General features: G+C 41.6%; 1 protein-coding gene across 9 annotated transcripts in view; it reads right to left on the reverse strand.

The window, feature by feature from the left end:
• Positions 1 to 7,014: 7,014 nt before the first annotated feature.
• Positions 7,015 to 13,423, reverse strand: part of enox2 (ecto-NOX disulfide-thiol exchanger 2) — a 193,652-nt gene continuing 187,243 nt past the window's right edge. For 7 of the 9 annotated variants that reach the window (XM_014412632.3, XM_024805279.2, XM_076875768.1 and 4 more), the window contains 2 exons: positions 11,754 to 11,839; positions 7,016 to 7,813 (listed from right to left, as the gene is read on the reverse strand). In XM_014412632.3, the coding sequence (XP_014268118.3) occupies positions 7,682 to 7,813; positions 11,754 to 11,839 (218 nt within the window). In that variant the 3' untranslated portion in view covers positions 7,016 to 7,681. Of the gene's footprint in view, positions 7,814 to 11,753; positions 11,840 to 13,423 lie in introns of all 9 variants that reach the window. The other 2 variants (XM_024805276.2, XM_024805282.2) reach the window with 2 other exon arrangements.

Below are 13,423 nucleotides of genomic sequence, written 5' to 3' on the forward strand. Positions count from 1 at the left end.
ACCAGCCTATGGCAGGGCGTGATGGAGAAAATATTAGTAGTATGTAATCATATTTCTCAGTGTCAGCTGAGAGGACTTAATAAGCTGATTTTGATTATGAACTTTAACTAATGTGATGTTAGCATGACACTGGTCATCGTGTGCTTGTCAGGAGTTAAACTTGTCCTTAGCGCTGTGATGTACTTCCCCTGCTGTGCTCCACCTTCATTAGTCTTTATGATCCACAGCACAGGCCCTTCTCCATCTTCTTCTAATCCGTCCACCCAGATCTCAAGTTGCAGTGCTGTGAAAAAGTATTTGTCTCCTTCCTGATTTCTTTCTCTCTTTTGGCATATTTGTCACACTTACACGTTTCAGATCAAATGGATTTTAATAATACTGTTAATAAAGTAGCCACATCAGAGGGGTTTAGAGTGTCTTTGTCTAACGTTCAAATTTGTTTGATGATCTTAAACATTTAAGGGTGACAAATATACTAAAAACGAATAAAGGAGGAGGAAGCAAATGTCTTTACACAGCACTGTACAGACTTCTCAAGTCGTCACCAGATCTTCTGTTTTGATTCTGATTTCATTCAAATATTGGCTTCTTTAGTCATGCATATGCACTCACATCATATTAGTTTTTTGCAGTTTATAGTGATAAAGCTTTGAGTTTATTCTAATGATCACTAACCACTGTTTTCAGTTGGTAAAAGCCACGGTGCACAATGCTATGTGGTAGCTCCATTAATAGTTATCTTAGATTTCATCACTGGTACACTATTCAAAATTAAATATACAATCAATGGCATTTGTATGCAAACTACCAACTACTTTCATCTTAAATATTCATTTCATGGACACAAAGGTGGTTTTTTAAAAGTGAATTCTTTTTTTCAGGCTCAGGGACTGTTGTTGAAGGCTGTCTTTGTTTTCAGGAAGCTGATGAAAGTCTTACATTCACTTAACTCGAAACAACGCAGCGATGCTTTGCTAGCTCCGCCGTCAAACACAAGAATTACTTAAAATGAGTGTATAAAGAAAAAACCCATCTGCTGAGGAAAATGTCAAAGCACTGACGCTAGCGTAACCACTTCTCCTTTCTAAAAATAAACCTCTTTCAAATAAATGTCCGCAGTGCAGATAATTGCTGTCAGTGCAAAGCAATTCTTCTCCGGTAAAGGTCACTCGATTCATATCAGCATGAGAGTCCATCGCTCATTAGGCAAGGCAAGGCAAGGCAAGTTTATTTGTATAGCACAATTCAACAACAAGGTGATTCAAAGTGCTTTACAGAGACATTAGAAACAAGAACAAATAAAAAGCAGGATTTAAAATGGAATAAAACAAGCAAATAAACTAACTAATTAACAAACAAACAAACAAACAAACAAACAAACAACAGTATATAAAATCAAAACAGATAAAATCAGAACAATAGATAAAATCAGTAGTTAAATGTAAGTTTTGAAATTTAAGCTTAACAGTGTGGATTTGGTGTTTTATTCAAATGCAGCTGAGAACAGGTGAGTCTTCAACCTGGATTTAAATAAACTGAGTGTTTCAGCTGATCTGAGGCTTTCTGGGAGTTTGTTCCAGATATAAGGAGCATAAAAGCTGAATGCAGCTTCTCCGTGTCTGGTTCTGACTCTGGGAACTGATAAAAAGGGAGGGAGTATCACTGTCCCACCTTACCTGGCATGGGCCACACTGTGTTGGCATTCAGATCAAACACACTGGTTTCATCAATTAATGGGCCACGAATACCAGTGTAGGACCTCACCCCAGGAGGATGTTCGGTCCAAACATCTTATTACCAGTGAACAGGGTTAAAGAATCCAATAAATATATTTCCTGAACTACACACAGAGAGTTTCCCTCCAACTTTTTCCACCAAACCTTTCTTCTTACCTGTAGGGTTTCAGCATTTGATGTTGCGGACATCTGCTTAGCGGTTTCAAATACCTCGTGGGCATTCACCACTGTGCTTTCAAGTTGTGCCTACTTTGTATGAGGAGCGATGTACAAGGAACAAGTGTGGGACGAGGGGGATGAGGAAACCGTGAGCGGCGCTGGCATTGCGTGACATATGCCACTGAAATCCTCAGCTTGATATCCTGTACTCTGACACCCTGGGGAGCACAGTGTAAAGCAGTTATTCTAACACTTGATGTTCATTCAGGCTAAAAGTGGATGCAATTCTCCGAGCTTACCAAAACACATACAAAAAAAAAAAAGATTTGCTACCTGCCAAACTAATAAGCCTCAGAGAAACAAATCTCTTTAGTTCTAGCTTTAATATTCCATAGTTTCCTGGTTTCTAAGATGTCATTCCAAGTGCCTCCAGGCAAGTATTTCTGGAGCTGCGCTGCAGAACTGGCACCTTGGATATAGAGTACAATTTAGGGGCTTTTATGCATACATAAATTAATGAGGACCGTGGAGCTTCTATTGAGAAAGAAACCTGCGTGAGCATGTCCCCCGGTGCTGTGGCCGAGCTGTCAATGCAAATCACCCCTGGTGCTGGACTGCAGACTGAAAAAGAATTACAGCGTGAGGTGTACTTGCTGTTAGGCTCAATAGGAGGAGCTGTTGACTTAACGCTACAAGTCAAAGAGCCATCTGAGTTTTTTTCCAGTGATATATCCAGATAAACTGTAGCTTATCTGGCGACAGACAAAACAGCAGTGCGCCAGGCTGCGAGATGCCGGTCAGAGAGTTTAAACTCCTCATCCAGGTCCATAACGCAGACGAGCTTAGAAGCGAAGCCCCTCTGTGCTCTTCTAATCCACTTCCTGAGGTAATCGTTTATCTTATTTTGGACCACAAATGTTGCACACACAGACAGCATCATCTTACCTGCTCGCTTAAGGGAGGCCATAATCATAATTAAGTAGATGAAGATGCCTTCAGGACGCAACATGAGAGGAAAAGGTAATTAAGGGTGTCTAAAGCATCATCATGTCACCCACAAGAACCTGGTTATCTCCTCACGTCCAATTATACCCATCTTACACTTATAAATGGATTTACAAAATCATTTGAAGAAATCCCCCCAGTATGACACCTGTGCCCTAAAATTTTAAATTCACACTAAGAATTTGTTCAAGCTCAACATGAGCAGATGCCCAAGGACATCTCCAAATCTCTCTCTCAGAGGCTTTACAAGGTGGGAGCTGTCCTCCGGCATCGTCATTGTTGGTGAGTTAGATCACACCCTTTTCCCTGCATACACCTTGAATCGAATTAATGAGGAGTCCCTCGCCGTGCCACAGCGATGAGACGACAACAATGGATGGAGAGCGGCATTCACCAGGGACTGCCGGTGGATTTAATTAGTCTGTTTACCTCCTCGTGTGATGCCTAAGAACCTGATGCACAGTCACAAGAACGTCAGTGCGTGCACGCTCGTGCACAAACAGCTGTAAAAGAGATAAATTGCAAGCGCCTCCAGTCTATCAGTGCGTAGGAATGGCAACTCAGTTGGGAGAAAACTGCAGACAGAAAACAGCTTCTGAAAAGAGAATTCGCCGTATTAGTGTTTTGTTTATGTCAGAGAGCGAGCCTAGTGAGTGAGAGTGAAGAGGCTGGTGTGAGGTGTGCTGGAGTTTGCCATCAGGGATGTTTCTGCTGAAATCAAGCCTTGCAGCGTGGAGAGGAAGTGTAGCGATGCACAACTCTGCGCAGGCAACGTCTCTCACAATCCCAAAGTGCACCATCACACAGACGGGAGGCTAAAAAGTACAGATTCACAGTTCCACATCTATCAGTAACATCATTATCATAACAAATAACTCTAGCATGCTTTTATGAGAAGAGAGAAGGCTGGATTTCCCTGCACATAAAAACGTCCTGCATTACAGCACCAGCATTTCCTCTCCTTCCTAATCACGCTTGACAGAGGCCTACAGGCTAAGTGGGTTGGATATTACATACTATATTTAACGTGCAAACAGTTCCACTCCCATGACAGACAGTTTACTCTCCATCCACGAAACTGCCGCTCTTAATAACGGACACATGCGTACAGGAAGGAAAGTCTTGTAAGAGCTTGTAGGCAAAAACATTTCTCATTATTAATTCAGCTACAAGACGAAGTAGTATGCTAAGTGCATGAGTGCTAATTTTTCAAATGCAGTGAAAGCAGGAGATGGAGGAGGCCAATGAGAGCAAATCATGCGTAATAATAAACCTTTGTTTCCCAGAGCAACTGAGGAAGAGAGCATGCCGCCAAAAAGCCCAGTGGAGGCGTATTAAGAATGCTTGACTGGGCTTCTGGGAGGAACCACCAAGTCCTGGCGGCGAGAACTCTCTATCTAGCGAAGGTGGAGAAGAAAACTCCCCTCTGTAGAAAGAGTGTTGTATAACCACTTAATATATGGATCCAGGCAAGCGGAACACAAACACAAACATTTCATGTATGCCAGAATGCTCACAAACTAACTGCCTCACCAATTAAACATCATTAACATGATCCCCTAGGTGTGCTTCCTAGTTAAGTGCGATGTGGCTGCACTGTGCCTTTAGTCAGGCTGACAGCCAGGCTTAATTGGCTTCTGAAAGACACAAACGTCCTTCTCTAAGGTTCTAAAACCAGCTTCGAGTACAGCTTCTGTAAGAACAGGAAGACTAAAGAAATACAGCCCTTCAAGCAAGAGTGAGCACAAACTGAAGTGGACCACCTGTCTTGTTCTGTGCAGGTCTACGTATGTGTCTCCCAGGACTGATAGTAAGGGATGACAGGCATAAAGATATCTGAACAACTGCACCTGAATATCATATATCCACCCCCCATACAACCATCTCTGAAAATCACACATGTATATATATATAAAAAAGAAAGAAAAAAAAAGGATTTTTAGCCAAGATTGCTACTTTTAACAGAAAAATCCCAAAAGGCCAAACCTGTGGGCTGTGCTCTGGAACATGAGTGGATTTTGTTAGAGGCCTAGAAACCTTTCTCTGGTGTCTGTCATGTGCTTACTTGTGTCTGCAGCAACATGAAGGACACAAAGCTGAGCTGTAGGCAAAGGAGCAGACAGTACCCTGTCTGGACAAAGTGATAAACACGCTTTTTGTTTCAAGTAAAAAATACTCCCTAAGGGTCATACCATGAAAAAATAAAAAAATAAAATCAATCAATCGTTGCCTCCCACCTCACCCTCTCAGAATAAGCCCATTTTTTAAAAACATGAGCACATCACTCCAGTGCTGGCCTCTCTACATTAACTTCCTCTCCAGTTAAGTTTAAGAATTGCTTGTTTTTAAGGCTTTTAAACAGTCTTATTTGTTTACATTCAGCTCCCAGTTCTCTCAGATCCACTGGTAAAAACTCAGAACACCTTTACTCTCTGACCCTTCCAGCCCACTAACCCCTCATTTGTTCTTATGTATATTCAGTTCAGTCCAGTTCAATCTTATTTATATAGAGCCAACTAACAGCCACCTCAAGGTACTTCATGTCGTAAGGTGAAGACCGTACAATAACACAGACGACCCCCTACAAGCAAGCACAAAAGGAAAAACTCCCCTTTAACAGGATGAAGCCTCCAGCAGAACCAGGCTCGGGGAGGGGCGGCCACGACCGGTTGAGGGTGAGGGGAGGAAGACAAAAGACATCTCTAACTCTGTTTTTGCCCTGAAAGCCTCCTAATTAATGCTTGTGTGTATTACATACTTTGTTAAGCACTTGGTCAGTGAACACTGTTTTAAATGTGCTTTATAAATAAATTTAGCTTGCTGTCAACTTTTTATTTGTAGCTTTAGCATTTTTAATGAAGCCATGCAAATTTTTACCTTTATTCTATGAAACTGCAAGTTTTATACCCCTGAACTAAACAGAGGTGCTTTTTAATTCACTGTATTTTTCCAGGATTTCCGAGCTCTTATACCTTCATAAGTGTGTGCAATTTCCAGGACTGAAAGACACGCTTCAGCTCTGTTCAAATCTGCAACCAGCTCAATTTTACACCCACTCCAGCGTCACAATTTAAAGACAAAATCTTTTTTTTTGTGAGATGTTCCACACTGCACCAATTTTAATGTCCATGACGTGGGCTATTAGGAAATGGATTTTTCCCTCCAATTTTCTGATAATACCCTGGAGAATAACATGAAAAGTGCTTTTTTTTGGAGCAAACTTTTAGAGGGCACATCATCACATTTTGACATTCATCTTCTAGCTGTGATTTCATCTGCGTTAAAATTACTTTCTATTAGAGTCCTGGTTTTTTAAATGAAGAAAAAAAACGGCTCTGTTTAAGGAGTGTCATGTGCCCACACTATTAACAGGTCCTGAAATGTTTTTTCAAAAACCTTCTAGTTTGAGAACAGAACTTATTTTGCTGAATTAAAATCTTTATATGGGATGACCCTTCCCCAAGTATATGATATCCTCCTATTAGCAACCTGGAAATCTTCTGAAAGTTTTAAGACAGCTGAGGAAAAAATATTTGATTCAAATCCCTCAGGATAAACGGGGAGAAAGTATTAAACATGCAAAAAAAAAGGGGTACACTTTCACTATGGTAGGTGTGGCTCTTCCTCACAGTTGCCCAAATTTACATCAATTCTGTGTATCCACATTTTTCTGATATTTTCAACAGTGTCAAAACGTATCAGCACTAGAACCAGAAGCCGGATCACTCATCACCCGAGTTTGTGAGGCTCTTTTTGGACAAGCTGACACAGCGGGCTTGTGATCTAACCTTTCCATGTGGATTAAACACGGTAAGATTAAGATACACTCTCAATATAACATGTTCAGGAATCGTTTCATATCATACTTTGCATGTAGAAGTTCCTAATCTGCAACCTAAACTGATCCTGTCTTGAGATCTGTGAGTAAACAGTGAGAAATCAGAAAGGTTTAGGTATTTAAAAACACATTTTTATGCTTTTCTACATATCTGTAATGGCATAGAGAATTGGTAATTCCTTATTATACTCCTTGACTCAAAATAATACTTGAAATATGTACAACCCTAACCCTGCTAACCTTCATTGACACATATAAAACATATATATAAAAAATAAACAGACTCATTTATGTATACTCAAACATCTTTTTTATAATCAAAAATATCATCCAAGCATTTACAGTGTATTACAACAAATGATTCTATGCAACTGTTAACCGCCTTTACAGAAAATGAAGAAATATATCTATTTTTTGATCTATGTTACAAACCAGGAACAGCAAAAAAGAGAAGAGAGGGAGGCCAAAGGGTTTGGAGGATTGAAGTGTTCAGGCGTACCCTGATTACCTCCCAGTGTAGCCCTGTAGACCGGGCCCACACTGACACCGCACAATGCCCTGCCCCTGTGGGCAAAAAACTACAGAATAATCCAGTGACTGTAGGAATTGGTGCTGTTCTGCGACTCGCGGGGAGTCATCGCGTCTAAAAATATTTAGCCGACATCGAGAAACTGAGTTCAAGCTCATGAAGACTGCATCACCAGGGCTTGGTGTCAACACTACTGTAGCCATAGAAATGCAGCATTTGCACGTCTCTGCCACCCACACAGAGTCCCTGGAATGCTGTTAACTTTCCTCTCTGATCTGTGCTCAATCTGCTGTGTCCTCGTACAGTCCGGTCTTTGATAGCTGTGGACTTTACATGGTTTCTTTCACATGTCTACAGTATCTCAGTGTTGCCTTGTCCGCCTGTTTTCTCCTCCACAAGTGCCACCGGCCGTCTCTACGTGCTCTTGATGCCCTGAAAGCCGCAGAAGTTCCAGCGTTTCTCTAGACTGGCTCCGACACCAGTTAGCTCCTGTCTGAAGGTGCAGGGCAGCCGAGAGAGAAGAGACTCCACCTCAGTGGGGTTGATCTGCAAACACAGGTACAGATTATAAGCCCACATTGTCTAAGACATATCCATCTGCACCTGTGCACCACACAATCACATTAATTTAAAAAAAAGAAGGTATTCCTGAAACAGATCTTGCACAAATCACACTTGAAAGTAGTGAAACCTCTGGAGAACCAGCATCAGACCACAGGTCACATCCATCTGCTGTCCCACTAACCTCTTGTGACTTCACTCGGCTCCCAGAATTCTGTTTTGACTTTCCTCACATGAGATAAAACACTTACACAGTTATTAGAAGCCAGATGTTGGAGTTAAGCAGTGGAACTATTAATTATATCATGTCTTGATGGACAGCTTATCACTAAAATTAAAACCCCTTGATTTATTTTTTGATTTAAAATCATTTAAAAAATGTTTTAATTTAAAACTGTCAAAGTCTGCTCATGGCACTGAAGTAAGCAACTGTGTTTGAATCAGCTGGGACACGTGACTATGATCGGTTCATTGCTCTTGTTAGCAGACCTGAGGAAGGTCATTCAGGCCTTTATCTCCTCCAGACTTAATTATAGTGATGTGCTTTTTTTCAGGTTTTACAGGAAAAACATTAAGAAACTACAGCTAGTCCAGAGTCGTGCTGGTGGAGATAATCTATCACATTAGCCGCGTCTTTACCGTCCTTCACTGACTTAGAGGAGTTTAAGATTTTTGCTACCTTTGAAAACTTTGCGGGAGTGGGAACCTTTGTGCAACTCAAACGCAGCTTTGCCGTCTCCTGTCACTGCCGTACAGACTCATTAGCTGAAGAACTCAATGCTTGACTTATTAACCAACAAAAAGGGTTTTTTAAACCCCTTCTAACTACCAAACCTTTTGCAATACTTTAGTAGTTTTAATTGCAATCATTCTAACTTACTATTTTACAGATTTGTACCAAATTGCAAGCTGGTAAGTTGACGGGCGTCCATATGCCGTAAGAACATCTTTAATCAATCCTGGTACTGATTCTGCAAGCTTCCAAAATGTACTCAAGGCTCTCCTGGTATTTTAGTTATAATGTGGGAGACGCTGGCCACAGAATCTTTCTTAATCACCTGGGCTTAAATCTGGTGGTTGCACAGCGTAGCATGTGATTCATATCCCTTTCCTACTCAAACTATTCAGTGACTCATGGTATCCTGCGGATGGAGACATTGTCATCCTAGAAATGTTTCGACCCTAATGGAAAAGTTTCATTATAGGATGAAGGATAAATCATTCAGAGCAGCTATTTTCATCTGTTACGATGGGCAGCACGTCAAATTACGCATGCTAGAATAATAAAATCTTGACCTTCCCGTGAGTGTGAGACAGACTGCATTGCTCCCCATTTATAGGGACCGTCTTTCTTTACATGTGCGCGGCCTTTGGACTCTGTCTTCTAATGTAGAAGAAACTGAACAGCTGTGTGCTCATATTGCTTAATCTCACAGAAGTGCGCTGAAGAAGTTTCTAATGTTCTAGGCTTTTTGTCAGGAGAGCCGCGAGAAGTCCCAGATGCAGTGTCGGTACTCATTACGACATATTATGCAAGATAATGTGATCAATTTTCATGCGTGATGGCCATCTTTGTTCCAGACATCAACCAACACCCAATTTCATCTGGATCTGGTGATTATCGGGCTGATTTTGTGTAGTCTGCAGACTGCAAAAGGGGGCGAGTTAACCCCAAACCATGCTTTCTACGGCTTAACAGAATCTCTGGATCCCCTTAATGTAGCGCTCAAACCTTCAGGCTTGTCAGTCGTCTTTGAGCTAATTTTCAGTTATATTTGCACATCAAACTCGGCACAGATGAAAAATATACTTAGCCCCTAATTATAACTTTGCAAACATTTTAGTCATACCCATTAGTGAGAAAGTGTACTCATGCTTTTCAATTCACTTTGTTTTCAGTGGAAACATCTTTTAAGGCAGGAAACCACTTTGGGAGAAAAATGCTCACCAGCCCTTGTTGGGTCACCCAGTGAGTTGTTCATAACATTCAGGCTTTATTCTCTTACACCTCCTCTACACGTTCAGTCACATGGGTGGGCTGAGGATCAGTCAGCCTAAATCCTGAGGTGACGCTGCCAAGATTCACTGTCCAAGCTGCTGTAAACATCCCACAGTGACTTGAATTAATAAGTAGATTGTTTAAGAGCTGCACTCATGTCAGGACGCATTAAGAGCCATCGTGGAGATAGGACTAGAGTGTCATTACACACAATGAAGCCGTGCGTGATTGTGTGTGTGGAGCGACCAGATAAGGAGAGAGGATTGGACTCGTTGTTGGTGAGTCCAGCCAGTGATATTGACAAAACTCTGTGGGCTGCTTAATGTGTGTAGCGAAGAGTCTGTGTGGGAACAACAGATGTACAGGCAAACTCAGACGCACACAGACAGACAAGCGTGGGCGTCCGCTCACATTAAAACACACTCAAGACAAAAAAATCCCCAAAAGGCATCAGAGAAGTCCGTCACACTCTTTGCATGTGTGAGAATGAGTCAGGCTGGTGATGAGCATATTTAAAGAGTTGCTACAGAGAACACGCATTTCTCGGGGCAGCCACGTCGATGCGCTTGAGACATCCGCATTTTTGCCAATTAATTCTACTAAATGATAAGTTGTCAGAAAAGGGTTTAATGTTTGCTCAGCGCTGGGAATATAAAGGGATAGGCTGCCATTTTTTCACCCTGAAGGTCTTCTTGTTGGGGCGGAGAGGAGAAGTGGCCATTAATCTTAGTGTTGCTTTTTTGGAGGTGACACTGAAAGTTGGCATCTTGAAAGCCTCATATAAGTGGCAGTGAAGAGCGATAATGTGTCTAAAACGCCTCGTCGGAAAGATGGGGATGGAATAGCCTCAGCGGACAGAGTGGAAGCTGAGGATGTGTGAGGATTGGGCGGTGTCTGGCTTCAAGTGACATGAAGAAGGATCTACTTTTAATACGTTCCCGCATCAGGAAAAGTCAGATATGAGAAGACATGTTTGAAGTCCACATACAGAAAAGTGAAATTGTCAAAGTTAAACTTGCTTTAAAACCATTTTCACCACATTATTAGGTACACTCCTTCAACTGCTTTTTAAGGCAAATATTAAATCAGCCAATTGCACGGCAGCAACTTAAAGCATATCCAGTCATTTTTCTGATCTCACAAAGCTCAAACAAACTAAGCTCAACGAACTCATGCATTGGTGTCCTGAACATGTCAATGAGTTCATTGTACTCAAGTGGCCTTCACAGTCCCCAGTCTGACGTTTGCTGTGACTGGTTATGTATTTGTCTCAGTAAAAGTGGAGTGTCTCTTTTCCAAGAGACCTTTCCAAAACCCACAGTTAGCTCACAACATTTTTCTATATTTAACAAAACATTATAATAATAATAAATACCAAGCTGTACGCATTTAGAAGGCAAAGAAGAATGAGCAGTGTGGAAGTTAGTTGTTAGATGTGTTGGTGTGCACATGTTGGCACTGCTGGAAAACACCACCAAACCTTTAAATGACCCAGCGTATATAGGAAGCCACTCACATGACCCAGGTGTCTTACGACATCAAAATGTACACATTTGAACTTACAGGGAAGCGTTTACATGGCTAATGAAAAAAAAACATATGTTAAAACAGCAAGCTCTCGGTTTATCCCAGTTCAAGTCAAAGACAAAAGAAATGTTGCTAAATACCAAAGGGGGCTAAAACACAGCGCTGTGTAAATCTGTTTGGACAGACACATGTTATCCTTCCTCTCACCTATCTCTTGGGGAGAAAACAAATATTTGTATTGTCAAAGGGCTCTAAAAGCAATACAGCTTGTGTTGATGGCACAGCAGGGCCTTGGCATACAAGCCCATACATCAGTCCTATACAGGAAAGAGACACGCTGCCAGTACAGGTGCATACAATCCACAGTAGAAGAAGTTTTGATTCGTGCGAGTCTGTTACCTTGGTGTCCAAACGCTGCAGGTATGAACAGATGTACTCGATGCTGGCTCCAAACGGGTGGACGTGCAGGAACGTTGAAATGATCCCTGAGGTAGAACAAACAAATCGTGGGAAGATGTTAACACAGAGCCATGTCACAAACCTCCTGTCACCCATAAAACGTCGATGAACTACACCAGTATGTTCACAACGCCGCTTTATCTGACTCTTTCTCCTGTCCTCTGACTGAGCTTCGAGTGGCGTCTCCCAGAGTCCCACTACTGTTAAGAGCCTCTTGTACATTGTGGCTCCAGATTAGAGAGAGTGTTTAATGGTGGCTTTGATGCCGTTGTCTCATCAAAGCCCAACTCTCCCCTAGCTCAAACATACCATCTGCTATCAGCTCACAGACAGGGCCAGGAGAGAGGTAATCCTCCACCTCTGTTTACAAATCACCTATGCAGCATTGAGGTACCCTGATTTGAAAAAAAGAAGCAAAAACAAGTAAAAAACAAACAACAATAACAAAACAAAGTGAAAGCAACCATGATTTCTGCTGGGTCAAACACCGAAGCAAAAATATGATAAGCATTAGAGTCTTTTTAGAGGAAAACAGTATGCCAAGACTTCATTTTTGTCACCTGCAGGAGGTCAATCGATACTTGAACACAAACAGCGTGCTCGTCTGGAGCTGCTCCACTGACAATGATTAAGAGACCGACTGAGAATCTAATGGTGCATTTAGATAGCACACCGAGTTAAAATTCACGATGATTTATTTGCAACAATTCGCCCACTACAATCGTTTTGCTGTCCATGCTTATTCACCTTAAAAATCAGCCAATAAACACCTTCTCCAACTGACAGCAGACGTTTGCTGGAGCAATATGCACCCACTCTCTGCGTCTGTGTGTAGATTACCAGAATGTGCTAGAGTCAGAGCTCATGATCATTACATTGATGAGACCATAAAAGATGACAAATGGTGATTTTCACTTCCAGAAAGGAACAGACACTGCTGCCATTCCTCTTATTTTACACCACATTTCTTTCTAAGAATTGTATAACTATTACGTCTGAAAGCTGACACAACTATCAAGCACCTGAAGAAACAAGCCAATAAATATAAACAACACTTGAACTTGATTAAAAGTTTCTGTAAAATGTTCCATGAGGCAAATCCAAAAACAGGTGATCGCTCTATAGAAAGGAAGCTTTGAAGCTACAGTCACACTAATGAAAACAGTGGTTGGAGACCGAGACACAAACTTGCAATATTGTTGCCAAACTCATAGATTAAAAAATGGAATTCAGAGATTCCTTCACAAAGAGTTAAAAAGTATCTGCAGGGTGGTGATTTACCTGCACAGTGACAGCCACTGTGGAACCTGGTCTTTCAATAAGATTATAACCAGAATGCAACCAGAGTTAAATCTCATAGTTGATCATTATTTGCCAGCCTCAGCCAATCTGTCTGAGTGCGACTGCAGTCAGTCTAAGGAAGAGTGCAACTGTTTGGAGACATGTTGCCTCCCACCAGGCAACCTGTGCTATCGCATTTCAATCTTAAGCAGTCGAAAGCAGCTGGTCACGGCAACTATTTGCAAAAATGAAAAACAACGCAACCCTTGATTTTTACTTGTTGCAAGGAAGTCGTCATCCTTTTTTTCCCCCCATAAGCCATAAATGCA

This window comes from Maylandia zebra, linkage group LG2, assembly GCF_041146795.1.
Source record: "Maylandia zebra isolate NMK-2024a linkage group LG2, Mzebra_GT3a, whole genome shotgun sequence".
Classification (NCBI taxonomy): Eukaryota; Metazoa; Chordata; class Actinopteri; order Cichliformes; family Cichlidae; genus Maylandia; species Maylandia zebra.